The sequence below is a fragment of the Gallinula chloropus genome, assembly GCF_964237585.1.
Source record: "Gallinula chloropus genome assembly, chromosome: 1".
Classification (NCBI taxonomy): domain Eukaryota; kingdom Metazoa; phylum Chordata; class Aves; order Gruiformes; family Rallidae; genus Gallinula; species Gallinula chloropus.
This window is the reverse complement of record NC_140085.1, coordinates 87,610,488-87,627,841: the sequence shown is the minus strand read 5'-3', so window position 1 is coordinate 87,627,841 and position 17,354 is coordinate 87,610,488. Positions and strand designations below refer to the sequence as shown.

The window sequence follows — 17,354 nt, the reverse complement described above, 5'->3', positions numbered from 1 at the left end:
TGTCTTTCCTTTGTGATTTTTTATCCCATGGGTGCTTCCAACTCAAATGGGGAATCCTTGGAGATAAGGTAAATTAAAAAAAAACCCGCAAACCACAACACATTCTTCTGAGAGAAGGCCTTATTGATTAAGATTTGAATATTCAACAATCCTTAGATGGATATATGAGAGAGCTCTGCTAGCTTACACAGATGAAATCAGTCTTTAGTTCAGTGGAAACCTGTGCAGATGACAAGGTCATAGAGAAAGAGGATCACTAATACAGCAGAGCAGGTCCAACTTCTACACTTGTATTCAAGACTTAAAACACTGACTTAAGATGAAGACAGTCTTTGTTCTAAACCTCTGTGGTAACTTCCTATTCCTTCTCCAGAAAGGGGTTAAGTACTTCACTCAGACACCGTGTGCTTGGAAAGGTCTACAGCTCAGGCACATACAGACAAAGGCAGTCAGAGCTCTACATGTTATCTCAGGTTTCCGCAGTAACGATGGCTTCTCTTCAACTATGCATTTAACATTCCCATATTCATGTACATAGGAACAGAAGCCAGGAAGATGGATTTGCTAAGACATTAAAAGGCAAGGTGCTTCTTGTGTCCTGTCTGAACCTGGTGAAGGGAGATCAAGCCTCCACTACAGAATGATAACTTTTCCCTTAAAGCTTTCCATCTGGGTTCTCCAACACACAGAAAAAGGCTGGGTGACAAATGCCTGGTTGTTTTGTCAGTCTACAGACATGAATATCTACAGCTCAAGCTTACAAACTGCAGAAATTACTTGTTTTAACTCTTATTTCTAACAGGTTAGCAGGTACATTCCTCCTCAAAACATATCAGCTACACTAAGACTGGCCTTTATAGACTGAAATGCCCCGAAAATCATAGAATCACAGAATGGTCTGGGTTGGAAGGAACCCCAAGGATCATACAGTTCTAACCCCTCTGGGCAGGCAGGGCCACTAACCTCCAGGCCTGGATGCTGCATTCTTCCAATATAATGCTACTATCTGCTGTATCTTAAATGGCCAAGGATAAACAAGAGCCAAGAGATAAGCCAGGGAAGGTCAGCCAAGAGTGGAACTAATCAAATTTGATTTGAAGTCGGACTCTCACAGTGGTCTGTTAACCACAGACTCTGTTATGTATCTTGTTAGTCAACAGGTTCACACTTTTTTGTACATGCATGTTTACAGAATGACACCTTCAACCAAAGGCATACATACACAACCTATCAAAACCAACCTGGGTCAAACTTCAGGCAGTAGAATGCTTTCAACAGAAAAGTCTCTTGAGAAGTTAACAGAACTTAACCTAAACACCTAGTCATTTTTCAAAAGAGATTCTTCCTTGTGGTTTTAGATGTTTCATGTGAGCTGTTACAGTATCAAAAGTGCTGTAACAAAGTTAACACAAACAGCAGATAGGGGCTACTTAAGAAGAAAGACCGTTTCATGCTTAGCAGCTTGATGCATTTGAGGAAGAAACTGAAAGTTGTTTTTTCAGATGCATTTCAAACAACCTGCAAAATACACACACCCAGCAGAGAAAATCCAGAACCTCAACATTAGGACTTATTTTTCCATCCTGATGTTTTACTGGATTTTAAGGCTCAGACTTTAAGTATTATAAAAGAAAAAATGATGCAAATTGTTACAATATACATTCTTCCCATAGCTAAAACCAGCACAGAGCACTGCCTACTATCCCGTGTCTGCAGCTTTACCAATGCAAGGCTTTGTGTTTATGGACAACCAGGGCCCCAGTCTGACACTGCCTCACACTCCAGAATAACTGCCTATTTGAGTATCTCAGGCAACTAAGCCATGGGCACACACAGTTGGAGTGCTAAACCTAGGCAGTTCCTGAATGATCTGACATGCTGGGTGGCATGAACAGCTCCTGTTACGGATTTTGGTTTGCTCTGACTGCACATCTGAGGTCTACATAAGCCATTAGCAGGAGGCATGATGCCTGGTCTGGAAAGGTACAAGATTAAGAACTCCCTTTGTCATTTAGATGGAGACAGACACATGCTGAAGCAGAAACAGTAAGCACTGCCATTCAGATAGGAAGAACGGGAGTTTTATTCCAGTCGGCTGAGATATATTCCTAGCAATTCACCCAATTCGTTCCAACAGGATTTCACAAGAATGGGCATGGAATGACAGAAATAACAAAAACTAGACTAAAACCTGTCTATTTATGCTAACATACCTGCTTGCTTATTATTGCTTCTCACAGAATCAGACAGCGATATGACTGACTCCATCTGAATAATATTCCAATGAATATGCCAACAAAAGCAGTCCAAGGGAACTTACACTGCCAGTACTTTATTTTCAAGCATCACAATTGGGCTGTGTCAGCTCAGGGTCTGCACAGACACATGGATTCAAAATATGATAAATCATTTAACTGCACTTATCTGTATCAATGTTTTGCTTGAGAACCTACTGTTATGCATCTGTGGGACAGATGAAGAAACACAGTATAGATGTATCAAAGTGATGACGTACTCTTTAGGAAATTACGCCATTTGAACGGATTTTGGATCCAAAAGCTTTTGAATAGCTGTCTTACACCATTTTTCAAAGAGAAACATCTCTCTCTTACCCTTATACTTCAAAAAAAATCCAAAGAAATTATGATCCTCCATACTGACTATAGATAAATTCAATGGTCTGACAGATGAATAAGAAACAGCATTTAGTTTGCTAACTACTCACCTAAGTATCACATAATTATCCAAAATTACACTACTGAAGTTCTTCAGCCAATATGGAGATAAAGCTTAATGAAGACAAGACTGCAAACCAAAATTGTGCATAAATCCCTATAATTTATTTATTCCCCTCAGCCATTTCTCTCTATCCCTAGTGCACCAACACTATTGCTTTAGGTTACACTGAACTCTAGGTATACTCTATTTAAAAGCTGAAGCACTTCAGAGATCCTACTTAAAACACAGCAGAAACTGCACTGCCAACCTGAAGAACCACTGACCTCCAACAAGGGAGCAGAAAGAAGTAGGAGCATTACAGACTTTCTTTACCATCACAGAAACCGTAACATTCAACTCTTCAGCAAAGATTTTACAGCCAACTTTGGTCTGCCACAGGCCAATGCTGCTTCAACTTCAGTTGAAATTAACTTGTCATAGTAATGGAAAACGGAAAAAGGAAAAAGACAAACCCCCTCTGTTAATTACAGTTTTCAAGCTAGCTTTAAACCTGGATGAAAGTATCTCAACTTCCTGACAGAGATCTAAAACTTGGCAGCTATGGTGCATTTTCCACATCTTTACAATAAACTGCCTCCACATTCAGAAAACGCAGGAGGAGGCTAGAAGTTACATTCTCTCCGAACTTCCTGAAGGTTCTGATTCATGCCCTTGAAGTTTCAAGATTTCCTGAGACCTTTTCTGGAAGTGTATGTTTTTTAAATAGCTAAACCACAACAAAGGAATTACATTGTGTGTAACAAGATAAATCCATCAGGATACAGAGATAAGCAAGCACCAGCTTGAAACATACAGACAAAAATTTAGTTGAGGACCTACACTTCAGAAAGGGACCTCCAGTGCATTAATTTCCTTGTTGCTTCTCCACCACTGGGACCAATGCAGTCAGGTGCTGCTAAAGTGCTCCCTTTCTTCCCCAGAAGTTGATAAAGTTGAGTTAAATTAAACAAGCTACTGCCACCTTTGGCTGTCTACGATACCATTGTCCTCATCGTTGCCAAAGCATCAATGAGAAAGAAGCAGCAGCAGATTTCTTAAGGACCTGGATCTGGACTCAGGCAGCCGTACGGGGGTGGCAACAGCCCAGCTGATCTGACGAGCTGATCTGCTCCTGCGCTGCCATCGCACTGTACAGCCAACGGACATTCAAAAGTTCCCTGCTGAACTGCTAAAGTATCTGGTCCAGCATTTACAACCTAGATCAGATGTTCCCAAAGAGTAGCATACCCTGAAGTAATTGTATGCTATTCCTGATATAAGATACATGCCTCTAGCTTCCAAATCCGTCCAGGCAGAGGCTTTCATCCAGCCTGCAGGAATTTACATCTCCTGCCAACAGAACATACACTTCCAGATCAGAATGTGAAAAGAAAGAGAGGACTAGGCTGACGAAGGATGGGAAGAACTAGGGAGCTGAGACCAAAGGTAGATGATCTTGTGCAGCTGGGATACAAGACTGGGATAAGAAAATGAAAAAAAAAGACGTAACAATTTGGGTACTACTGCAGACATGACTCATGCAAATTATGAAGTTAAAAATATTTTTAAATTAATGCTATCTGTCTGTATATCTACACGTGCATGTACTATTAATTCCATCTAGTTTAGGGATATTAAAGCCTCCAGGTACTAGATGTTCTCAGCTTATGTCATCATACATAGAAGCATTTAGGCTGGAAAATACCTTTTAAGTTCATCAAATCTAACTGTTAACCTAACACTACCAAATCAATCATTAAACCACATCCCTAAATGCCACATCTACACGTATTTTAAATACCTCCAAGGATGGTGCCTCAACCACTTCCCTGGGCGGCCTGTTCTCATGACCGACAACTTTTTTGGTGAAGAAATGTTTCATAATACCCAATCTAGACTTCCCCTGGTGCCACTTGAGGCCGTTTCCTCTCAATCCTGTTGCTTGTTCCAGGCAATTGTAGAGAGCATTAGTTCGGAGTCCAAACTGGAAACACCTTACTTTATGTTGCTTTTATCCTTAAACAAAAAGTGCTAATATTCAAAAGACTTGATCTTTTCTTCTAATCGCATAAGTAACTCACTGAAATATAAAAGATGCCACTGAATCAAGTACTGAAAGAAAAACAAAAACCTATGTTTTTTTTCTAGAAGCCCAACATTTTGTTCTAAATGCCCAATACAGATTTCATATATGTATATATATATATTTATATTTTAAAAAATGTCACAAACTACTGGTATCTGATGGGCAGGAACTAAAATACTTAGCCAACTTTTCATTCTGGCACCCTGCACAACCTCAAAGTCACGAGACTAAAGAAATCAAAGACTGCTGTCCAAAGCACTAGCTGACATCAACCAAGCATGAAATGGTAAGGGAAAGGTCCTGGCCCTCCTCCTAAAACTATGCAACAGGAAGAGATCAAAAAGCTTTTTTAAGTGTGACTAGGTTCTAGAGCTTCTGCGATTTCTTTACCTCTTCCATTCTTCTAAAATAATCCACTCTTACATCATATTGCATGCTTCCCTAGTACTAATTGCTTTCAACACATAATACAGTCCAGAAATAACTCAGATGTAAGAACAATGTAAGAACTTTACATGCCTTTCTCAACTGGAAGTTAAACAATGCTGCATGATTACATTAATTTAAACACAACTTTCCTTCTCCATTCTTCCTCTAATGCATCTGTGAAATGCTGATGCCCATGGTGATGACGGCATCAATTTCAAGACTCCAGGAAAAGACATGCATCAGCTCCTTCAAAACACTTCAAAAGAATGACTTTGCTACCAAAACAGGACACAAATTATAAACATTACCAGTGAAGCTTAGCAGTGAAGTCTTACTAGAAAAATGAGAAAACTGAGATTATAATGTCACCTAACAGCCTTTCAAAATATTGCCAAACTAACAGTGAGTATGAAATTGTTAACAAGTAGTTTCAAATTGCCAATTTTCCTTAAATATGCTTCGACTTCCTGTTTTTAAGCTCATAATTTTTTCTATTTGGATCGTGCCAACAAGACTATCTGTGGCATGTTTTCTATGTGTTTTCCTTATACTTCTACAGACATGAAAGCCACAGCCTTCAGGTGCTAAACCCCACACCACTGATTTCAGATGCTAAACCCATTGCTCTAGCTATTATTCACTGCTTGCACAAGTTTAGCTGCAGGCCACTCGACTATAAGGGAAAGCAGTCAAGCACAAAGTACCACGCAGAGGACTAACAGTAATGATGAAATAGCTGATGGTCCTTAACTTTTATTTGGTTTAAATATCACCAGACAAAAATACAGCTTTTTGGAAAGCTACTTGTTTAGAATATTAATCCCTAGTCTATTAAACCCAGGAAAACAGATCACACTTATAAATCAGGTAACAAAGGGAAGTAATTTGCCTTCAGACCAAATTGCCCTGGGTTCAGTATTTTTCTCACTTGGCCTGCGGACTTCCCGATTACTCACATACAGCCTTCCGTTTTGTAGGTGCAACAAGAAAAAAGCCCAAAATCTTCTGTTCCTTCCAGCAACTTAATTACTAGTGTCTGGAGAAGAACCATGCAAGAAAAAAGTATGCTTAAGATAAGCTTTTTCCCCTGTTTCCCCAGTTCGTTGTCTGAAACATCTAGCCAGTGACATGAAAACAGCACCACAACATCAATTCAGGACTCTCAGCTTCCTGTTTTGCACTAATTCAAATAATTGTAACAGTGACTCACTGATTTTCAAGTTAAAATGATATGCCTTTATCATAAACCATCTGTTTAATCTTCAGTCTTGGAAATTTTTATACGCGTTTATACGCTCTGTTGAAAATAATTTTTTTAAAAAATATCAACAACGCTGCTGAGAGAGACATGGAAAATGAGAGAACATTCATGAAAAATATTCTTAACTTATACATAGGCTCACCTTAAATCTTTTATCCTGCAGGACTTTCTTAATGGCCACGAGCTCTCCTGAATCACAGAGTTTGGCTTGATACACAACACCAAAAGATCCATTTCCAATCACCTTGGTGTCTGTGTAGCTAACTTCTTGTGGTCGGTCCGGACCTTGTCCAGGAGTTGCCACTACTGTAGTCACTTTGCTGCCATCTTTGTCTCCTAGGAAGCAAGAGGTACAAAAAATGATCAAAATACACGTGGAAACAATATGACCAACAAGACTTTAAAGCAAAGATTTACATCAGTGTATGTATTTCAACATTACAGAGAAAAATAAAACACCCTGACATAATACAAAGAAAACACTGAGCATGTGGTAGCAATTTTTCTTACAGATCATTGCTGACAAAGATATTCCGTTTGCAGGAGCAAATAGCTCAACAATAAAATGTGATGCAGGATCAAGACAAGCACTTATTACTACATCTGATTAACAAAATTGGTACTAAAGACACTATTGTTTGTATCACCAAAATGAAGCACTTCCCTGTATTTTCCTGTAACTGATGATACCAAACTAATAGTATAGCCTGCAAAGCAGCACTCTGTCCCTTCTCTGGCAAAAAAGACCCAACCAGAAGCACTGACAAAGTCTGTTACCGACCCACCTACATGGAAAGCTTCAGCTTGCATGTATTAGGAAATAAACTTTTGTCAAAGCTGGCTGTGGGCACCTGAAATGAAACCTAGGCTGCACTTTGCAGCACAGTCCTGCTCCTCCCTTCTTCTATGCCAAGAAGGGCGGCACTCCCTGGGGCAGAGGGAGGAAAGAGAAGGATGACAAGGGCACACACTTGACATGAACCAGAATGCAGACAGGGACGTGCTGTCAGGATGCAAGATCATGGTGGATGCTGCGCAGGTGAACGTGCCTTGGTTTCAGCAGTCCACAGCCAACCACTCGTGCACGCAGAGCAAAGCAGCCACGTTCCCCATCAAAAGCCAAAGCCGCTACTACCTGCTCTCAGACCACTGTTATTGCCAACCCTGTTCAAAGTCTGATTTTGTTTGTAATAGGACCAAAGTTTGAGGCATTCGGCAAGCCCACACTGGGCATTTATTGCCCCTTCAATTGCTACAGCTCAAGTTACAGAACAGAATAAGGCTGCAAGAAAAAACCAACCCAACAAAAAACAAACAAAACCAGAAGCAAACTGCTGTCCCACAGCGATCACTCTGCAAGCCTACAGAAGCTGCACTCAAGAGATGTCTGTCACATCTGCACATTGTGAAAGTTTCCTCCCACAGCTTCCCTGAAGAATCTCTTCCAGTCCTTCACTACTCATGCATTTAGAGAGATTTTTCCAACAGGTAGCTCAGACCACCTCTAGTGCAGTTTAAAAGTAAATTGCTCCTTGTACTGCTCCCAGAAGGCATGGAAAATGACACAGCTTCCCCTTGCCCTCTTTCCCACACTACCCACTTGAAATAAGCTGCAAAGAAAGTTAGCCTGATGGGAGAAGCTATTTCTTTTTGGAGGACCCCTCCTCTCACTGCTAAAAATCTCTCAGGCACAGTACCCAAAGCTAGACCCTGCAGAGGAAGCTTACCTCAGCTCCACCCAGCGTGCTGGTGATCGCTCGTGCCCAACTTACAACACAGTTGTTTGTACAGCCCAGCACAATGTTTGCAGCTTGTGCAATGCTGCAGCTCACTTAACTCCTGGTCGGTTTGTGTATCAAGTTCTCCCCTGCAGAGCTGCCACCTGTCCAATCCTCGTCCACTTTCCACTTACAGAAGTGGATTACTCTTATCAAAGCTTAATATTCTGCATTTGTCCTAACTGAACTGCATCCAAAGTTACTTAACACTCTTCTGTCAGCTTGTCACATCCTTCAGGCACACAGTCACCACCAGAAGGAGATCCATTTCACAATGCTACATGAAGTTTGTCTAAGAAATGTCAAAAGCCAGTGAATACTGTCAGATTGCTTAAAGATTCTATAAAAACCTATTAAATATCTCATCCTAATTTCATCTTGGACCTCTTGTTATGTCCCAACAGAATAACCCAACCATTCTGTGTGTCTTTCAGGGATCTCCCATAGTCCATTGTTTTCCTGGGGTTTGCATAAGAAAATGAGTTTCAGAACTTCAGAGTCAAGATACACACCTATCACTACTTCTCCTGTACCTGTAAGATCCCAAGAAAACCAGACTGGCTTGGCATGATTTGCTCCCAAAAACCCCACATTAACTGTCACTCATCCCTTATGCTACCTCTTTTCAGTCCCTACCAATTGTTTGGTTTTATGCATCCAACTGCTCCAAGAAGCAAATGAACAAATTAAATATATATGTGTGTGTATATATACAACAGTACATTATTGCAATGGATGTCAATACTTGCCAAGCAAGTTATCACCCTTCTCCAAAATATTCATGTGAAGGTGAGATGCAGGTTTACAAATTTGAAGAGAAACAACCCAAAAAAATGGTAAACTGAAAAGACAGATTAACATCTGCTCAGAGGGAGAGTGGAACACAAATGGAAGCAGACCAAAACTGCATGGAAAATTCACCCTTTTTGATAACTGTAAAAAATAAATGGAAGGAATCCAGGAAAAGAAAGAACATTAAACCCCTTTTTTGGTAAACAAGTTGAAAGTAATTCTGATAACAGCCCTGTATTTTACTTGCCTGACTATTCTGCGATTAGCATTTTAACCCAGCATATATACATAGGTAATGTCTGCTTTACTGCAGCAATCTTCATTTACAATGTAGCCCCCTACTTCACATTTTTGAGGGCTTCCCCCCACCCCCTTGGTCACCAGGCCATAGTACTGAGGGTTATTGCTAATGAGGTTTCCTCCCCACCTTCCCAAAAATCAAGACTACTGAACTCTTAGAGGTAAACAAAATCCCAAATTTGTCCCTGTGAATATTGGTTGATATTTGAAGTATTCTGTATCAATAAATGGATTCTAAGGACACTTTTCAGAGCTACAATTAATTTGGGGGTCTCCTCAACCACATAAGCAAACTCTGAATTTCATGTCACGTCAGGTGGTTCTTCCCAACATGGCACTGGCCAACTTCTCCAGACCTCAAATGAGAAGGCAATTAGTGTTACAGACTTTCCTTTACCACCACAGAAAAAACAGCTCCCAACTGAACTTGTTAAAATTTTTGGTGCTTAAAACTAAGACCTGACAATTTAACTAGCTACATCAAGAACTAGTTTGTCTTGTTACCAGAACGTTACATAGCATTAAGCCTCCTAGATGGTACTTCCAGTTTCCTTCTTTCAATAAAAAACAGCTCTTGCAAATCCATCCCAAAAAGCTACTGTAATGCCTCCAAGCTTTCAAAAAATATGTCTGTTAGAGTTTGTTACACTCCATTACATAATAATCGAACAGTAGGGGGAAAATCTACCTTGCACCTTTGACAACTTTGATCTCAAAGGCTAAAACATCTCACTACGTTACAAAGCATACAAACACTGCGTATTTGTATTACAGCAGCATCCAGGGGGCCCAAGCCTGTTCTGCCACTCATCGCTCTGCAGAGATGGATGTACTGTTCAGAAGCCCACGGACAATTCAGAACAGATATCCTGGGGTTTTTTTACTATCTGGACAGCAAGAGTTGACTTGCGAGTTGAACAGCAAATAAAGGAGTTCACTAAAGATAATGAAGAACACCCTTTCCAGCCATCTTCACCACCTATAAAGGGAGATTCCTAACAGCAAACACCAAGAAGCATTGTACCACAGGAAGTCTTAATGAGAAGCCTAGACAGTTTCCATCTCATCCCTTTCACCTCTTACTTTGTTTCAGACTGTCAGACTTAGTGGCCCCATTGGATCAGCAGGCATTGCCAAACGCACTCTGGACACCTTTGATTGTAGGTCCACAATAGAACTAAAACATTAAATTGAAAAACTAAGGAAGGCAGGAAGGCCCAAACACCAAGATACTAAACAGTATCATCAGAACAGTCACCCAGTATTTGTCCAAAAAAACATGGTTTCTGGTGCTGGTGACAATATGACCGAGCTGATTCACGTGACTGTACAACCATCATCAAAACAAGTCACATTTCCAACACCCAGGACAGAGGCACAAGTAAAAACAAATAGCTATCGTTCTAAAACATCTTTACTTTCACTTGGTATGTTTCATGCAAACCCTTAAAGCATTTCCCTATGCTATTTTGATCTTTAACATCCATCACGTGGCATTTGGGGGTGTTTTTTGATGAAGAGGCTATTCCAGAAGTCTGATGTGGAACTGAAACAAAATCCAGGTATTTTAATTCCTACATGCTCTATTCTTTTTAGCTCACTTTCCACCTTTATCACATGAAGACTGTACAGGACAAGTCACAAGCATTAAGTAAAGTCAGTGGTTTGAAATCAGACAGCACTCATCAGTTTGTGGGACGTAAAGAACATACTCCACTTACAAGCCTACAGTTTATAAGAGCATCAGTGCAAGCTCAAACTCTATTTTCCGGTATCTTGGTATAACTTCAGAATGGCTCACGTCTTTATTTTACTGAATGCCAATGGTGAATAACCCTTTCAAGCTGCATATTAATTCAATCTTGTACATTCGGGGGGAAAAACAAGTCAAATATATTAAATTCTGTCTTTTGTTCACCAGTTTATACTGATTCATATTCATTTTGGTTTAATCTTAATTTATCTTAACGTACGGTTTGGGAATGGGAGGCACATAACTCAAAAGAAACAGTGGCAGACGTTTACTCAAGTGAGATGAGGGATTCTGCTACTGGACAAGCATTTCACCACATAAATATCCCACCAGCTGCAGATACCTACTGCCAGCTCAAAGCTGACCATTCTACTACAGTACTGCACATCCGCTTTTTGCCAGTGCCTAAACATCGCTGCCAGTCAATAAAATTCACTCCAGACTTCAGACCATGAAAGAGCCCTCTGCTATTCATCAGAACTCCTCCCATGCCTTCTAAGGAATGGGACTGGTGAAAGTCCAAAGTCCTATCTGCCCCACATCCCTTCAGCTTTTAGCTTCTGACAAAGCAGAACCAACACACATGCATAGCCAGAGACTAACAATTATTTCAACTCCATATACACCCTCTTTCTACTCTTAGATATGTTTTGAAGTTGAAGAGAAGAAACAATGAATAAGCAGGATGTTTACAGCTGCTTTCTTCCTACTTCCAATGCAACCTCAATACTTTGTGCTGTCTACAAACTCCTCCTCTTCCTCTTTTTCTTTCCTCTTTCTTTACCCATCTCCTCTTGTTTCCCTCTTCCAATTGTCACATTCCTACTTGCTCGCAGGTCCTACCATTAGATGTTCCTTGGGGTTTAAGTCCTACAAGAAAACCTCACGGACTTACACCACACTCTCTGCAACGTCTGAGGTCATGTGACTGTTTGACTCCACTTAATTCAAGTATCTTCAACGATCTGTTTTAATTCACAGTGCCACCTCCCTGTTAAGACATGGCTCAATTTTAAGTCAATATTGACCACTTCTCCCTTTCCCGAGTCTAAGGCTTCCATGCACTCCATCTTCATTTGCTCAACGTTCAATACAGTCGGTGGAAACCCTACACTGCTCAAACTAGCCCCTGCCAATGCGAGGAGGTTACAACCAGCAGCTGACATAACTATCTACAGAGAAATAAGTGACCAGAAGGGGATGGAAGTCTGTCAGAATTGCATTGGCTTTTTTCAGCCATTGACAATTGAGACTGTCAAAAGATCTGAAACACTTTATTAAACAAATGTCTTAATAGAAAGCACAAGAAAAACTATCTGCTAGGATCCGATGCCGACCATCAGATTAGGCTATGAAATAAAACACCTGGCTTCTTAGATATCTGTTCATGGTATGTGAAGGAAGGAGGTCATCAGCTGCTCTCAGAGCCTTCAGTGTTAGCCACATATGTTTGAGGCAATACATTGTCAGCAGTAGGTATCACAGTACTAGGTGACATTTTTCTAATAATTTTCCCTATTATTATTTTTAAATTTTTAATTTCACAAAAAGATAATAATTATGAGCCAGTACAGAAGAAAAATAATAAAAAATTGTGTTTATGAATTGGTCTACTAGATAGCTTCCTTTCTTTATCTGTGAACTGCGTGTTACCTAGTGGTAGACAACAGAAGATAGAAATGAACATTCAAGGACCAAATTGGAAAAACCTTCAGAAAATCAAATAAAGGAATCTAACAAAATAGAATATTTGGATCTTTAAATTTAGCCCCAATGAAGGAAGTCCTTGAATTTCAAAAACTTCTCAGATCAAACACTGAACAAAAACTCATTAACTGTGCCAATCACAGCCCAGAGAAGGCAGACACAGTCACTAAATATATGTGTGTATATATACACACACACACACTTGTTTTAGCACAGGAAATGTCATCTGACTTCTTGACTGTAACTGAATACTGAAATAAAGGAGCGGCCACCAGACATTACTTAAGATCAGAAGAATCTCACGATTTGTGTCCAAGGATTTTGGAAAAGCTAGATAAGTCTGGGAAGTGATCTTGATTTTTGAAAGAAATCAGAACACTTGGAGAACTTCAAAGGTATATAGCATGATTCATATAATCCAGTGAACTTGACAATTCCAGATGATATACTGTATCAGCTATTTTGACAGTGAATAAAGTTTAAAGAAACTGGATTGTTGGACTCCATATTGTTAAAGAGATTACAAGTTCATTTGGAAAATTAAGGGGAAGCACTGATGCAAAAGCACTGTGACTTCTGTAGGACTTCTGACTAAATTAATAAAGAAACACATACATAGGAAGAAACATGATTATTAATCAAATTACAGTACACTAGCCCATAAACTTCAACATAACGATGACCTAACAGTATACAGTAGGAGGCCCCACTGGCATTAATCTTTGGTCTCACTTTCACAACCTCATTAAGTTCTTGCACCCAAGATGTAGAGCGCTATGCACAGGGTAGAGATCAACAAAACAGCAACTGGTCTCCCTTTTTATGTAAACCAGGCACAGATTACACAGAGGGATCCAAGAAAAAAAAAAACACCTCTACCAAAAAAACCCAAAAAACCCCAAAAAAATCCCAACCCACAAAAAACCCAACCTAGAGTTCTCCTCTTTCCTATCTGACATCCATGCAACAGCTACTGGAATAGCATGCCCAGTCGTACCAGCTAAAATTCAAGGGTGATGATTCAAAACACTAGAGATTCAGAAAGAAGCCACAGACATTATAAGGTCAGAAAAATACATTACTTTGAGGGAGACCTTAAGAGCTCAAACAATTTAAGTCAAAGAGAAAGCTGGAGGGTTCAATCTAAAAGCTACCTGCTTGAGGGACAGGCTCTGCTCTGCAGGTGAAGATGATCTTCCACATAATGAATAGAAACAGAAACTGCAGAATTTCCAGACCGATTTGTGGGTGGACAAAATTAATAAGGAAAATATTTTTTCTTAACCCCCCCCCAACAAACAACTAAAAAACCCCTAACAGTTAAGGTTATTGCTGCAACACAGGTTGTTATTTTAGATTGCAATCTTTCCTAAATCATGCAATATACCACAACTGCTAGGCTTGAAATAAGAAAGTCTTCACAGGATGAATATGATGACTCTCTGACCTTAAAAAGGTCAGAAAGGTTCAATACCTACACAAGCCACTTTTTTTCTACCCAGCACTACTGCAATGGTGTCGTAGCACAACACCAGATATGCTGCTTTCCACAACAATCAAAATCTGCATTTAATTTAAACCAAAACACAGTAAGGTGATAAATGATGAAAAGGTGAAAGGCATTATTTGGCTTTGTTAACAGTTGATGATCAAATGACAGCCACAGTTAATTGTCAATTCACTTCTGTTCAATATGGAGACAAATAATCAGGACAAGTTTCAGTAACAACTGCCAAACCAAAGATCACCAAGGTGAAAGGTTTTTAGAACACTCGTCCTTAAATAAAAGCTGCCTTTGCCTCTAGCTGGACACAAAGGAAGGAAGGAAGGGGGGGGGAAGGGATAAAATAATTAAAAAAAAAAAATCACCCCACTTGCACCGAAAGATACTGATGCTTTTTTCATGTCAAGAAATTTCAACACCTCCCAGAAAGCAAAACCTCTAATCCCAAAACACCTTAGTACCTACATTTTTATCAGCGGATTCTAAAACGGCAATACAAATTCTAAGTGCTAAGTTCATGCAGGAGACAACTGGAAAATGGACTAAAAAGTAAACACTAGACAGATGTCAGTCACTGCTATCGTAAAACAAATAATACCATCACTACAAAATAAGCAGGAACACCTCAGAAAGGCAACATAACTTTGTAACAAAAATGAAATAGCGTGTAACTCAACTGACCTCTGTCTTCATGCCTTTTTGAGGTCAGTATGTCACAAGGAAAGAGGAACTAAATATATTTCCCAGGAAAGCATGACAGCTGCTGACATGCTTTATCTGCCTATATTTGATATAATAAACACATAAAATCGCACCAAGATGCAGGGACTTTTTTTCCCTCCTATTATTTATCTGTTGGAAAAAAAACCCCAAACCCCAACCAACACACCACCAGCACAGCATCTGGATTTACTGCATCTCAGTTCAGTCATTCCAAACACAAGTGGAGCCCTACTTCTCCCTTTAGAGGCAATCACTTTTTTTTTTTTTCTTTTTGAGAGGCCACTCTCTTGGAAAGCCTAATGCTAAAGACTGTAAACAAAACTTTAAGTAATGGACATTGCACTTAGCAGGCCCTTGAACATTCACCATAGGGTTAAAATATCAGATCTTAGTAGAGGAAGCCAAAGCAAGCACAGCACAACACTGACCATGCAGTTGCACTAGTCTACCCCAGCATAAGCTTGGCTGGGAACAATTTAAAAGCCAAACCAAACAAAAATACAAAAGGAAAAAGGACAGGAAGAGCCCTGTTGATCTAGCCCGGATGCCTATCGCATTGGCCATCAGATGACCTCCTCTGGATCCAGCTGTGGCAGATGGGACTCCAACAGCCAGCTGCTTGAAACAACCACCACCAAGTCCCAGCAGGCTACCATCCCACTGACTTAAGAACCAAGCAGCTGAATTCAAAAGGGATGTTTACTTCAGCATCTAAAGGAAAGCCTTACTAAAGCCTTCCTTCCTATCACTGGGTAAGATCGTGCCCCACACCTTTCTGAGGCACCTCTAAGGCTTATGTTGGCCATCTCTCTCTGTAGTAAATAGCTCCCTTCGAGTACTCTGTCATGGCAGACAGACCAACAGAGCAAATTTCTAAGCAAAACAGCTTTCTCAAGCTGCAGTTAACACTGAGGTGGTGGTGGTGGGAAACCCTACCCTATTATCTTAGCAGTATTAAGGATTTTCCTTTTTTCCTGTGACTACACAAAATATCCACCAGAAAGCTTATACTTAAATTTCTGCTTTGGACAAAAAATACAGCAACATACAATTAAGGTAATCTAAACACTGGTTGATGGTGGGGTTTCATAAGCAGTTTCTTGCCTGTTAACAAGTTATTTTTAGTAGGCACTCTTCTGTTCTCCTCTCTCCCCACACAGCTCTCACATACAGATGAGCCCACCTCCCAAAAGTTATTTAGCTATATAGAACAACTTTATGTTTAGATAAGGTGATTCCACAGATTAGGAAGCGAGTAATGAGGTATCATGACAGCGTTTGTTTTTATAGTCTCAGGTCAGGTCATTCCTGAGTTTACAGATTAAATGCAGAACAAGAGACAAGGGCAGAGATGGGGAGTGAGCAGAAACAGCACGACAACATAATTTTAGCATGAGTTTGTGGCCTCAACAGTACTCCCCTTTGCTATGTAGTTCTGCATTAATTGCTAGCAGAGAAACTTAGCCTATATAGTACTAGGATTCCTTATTTGAAGTTTCCTTTAGTTCCTCCCTCTTACATCATCAGGGAACATGATTTAGCAAACATTTGCCAAAGATAACTATAGCAGTTCAGCTGACACATAATAACTTATAAAACCTTTGTAACTGAGCCCTGACAGGGCACTGGAGAACCCCAAGTTACAAACAGATCGTATTTACCCACTTGCTCATGCCATTCAACAGTTGACCCTCAACAAGTCTATCAGCAGGGCTGAGATACCAAATCTGTCACTGGGTACCTACTGATACGGCAGTTTTAAAAGCACAGTCAGAGACTCCAAATCTCCCCTCCCCAAAGCTAACAAACGATAAACCGTATATTTGGGGAACACCTAGAAGGTCTACAATCTTCCCTTTGCAGTATCTGGTATGACCCATAAACCTTTCAATAAAGTAATTTCTTGTAAACCACTTAAGAAGGACTCTGCCTACGTGCCGGAGCCTTCCCTGGCGCAGTTTTAACTGCACTTGCTTTTGCATCTGGTTAAATGTACGTGTCACTTAGCCAAGTACATCTCTAATGCCTCAGAGCGCAGATCTTCACTATTTTTTCCTGTTCGTTCTCTCTCTGCATCCACTCCAAGGTTTCTAATGCACAAGACCACACCATTAAGCAAAACCCACAGAACTGGAAACTGCCAAGACCCTTCCTACTACACACTTGCACAAAGACAGACCATCTCATACATCTTAGAGGGATGCTCCATTCTTCTACTGGGGTTTAAATAAGAAATCTTTCAACCATGTCTATCACAGCAGTGCTTAAGTATCCAGTGTGAACAGGACCCCACTGAGCTAGGC

The 17,354-nt window shown here is 40.2% G+C and overlaps 1 protein-coding gene across 1 annotated transcript in view; it reads right to left on the bottom strand.

The window, feature by feature from the left end:
• Nucleotides 1-17,354, bottom strand: part of GSK3B (glycogen synthase kinase 3 beta) — a 151,286-nt gene that overhangs the window by 85,553 nt on the left and 48,379 nt on the right. Inside the window, exon 2 of the mRNA XM_084272788.1 lies at nt 6,637-6,830. Coding sequence (XP_084128914.1) covers nt 6,637-6,830 — 194 coding nt within the window. The remainder of the gene's footprint in view (nt 1-6,636; nt 6,831-17,354) is intronic.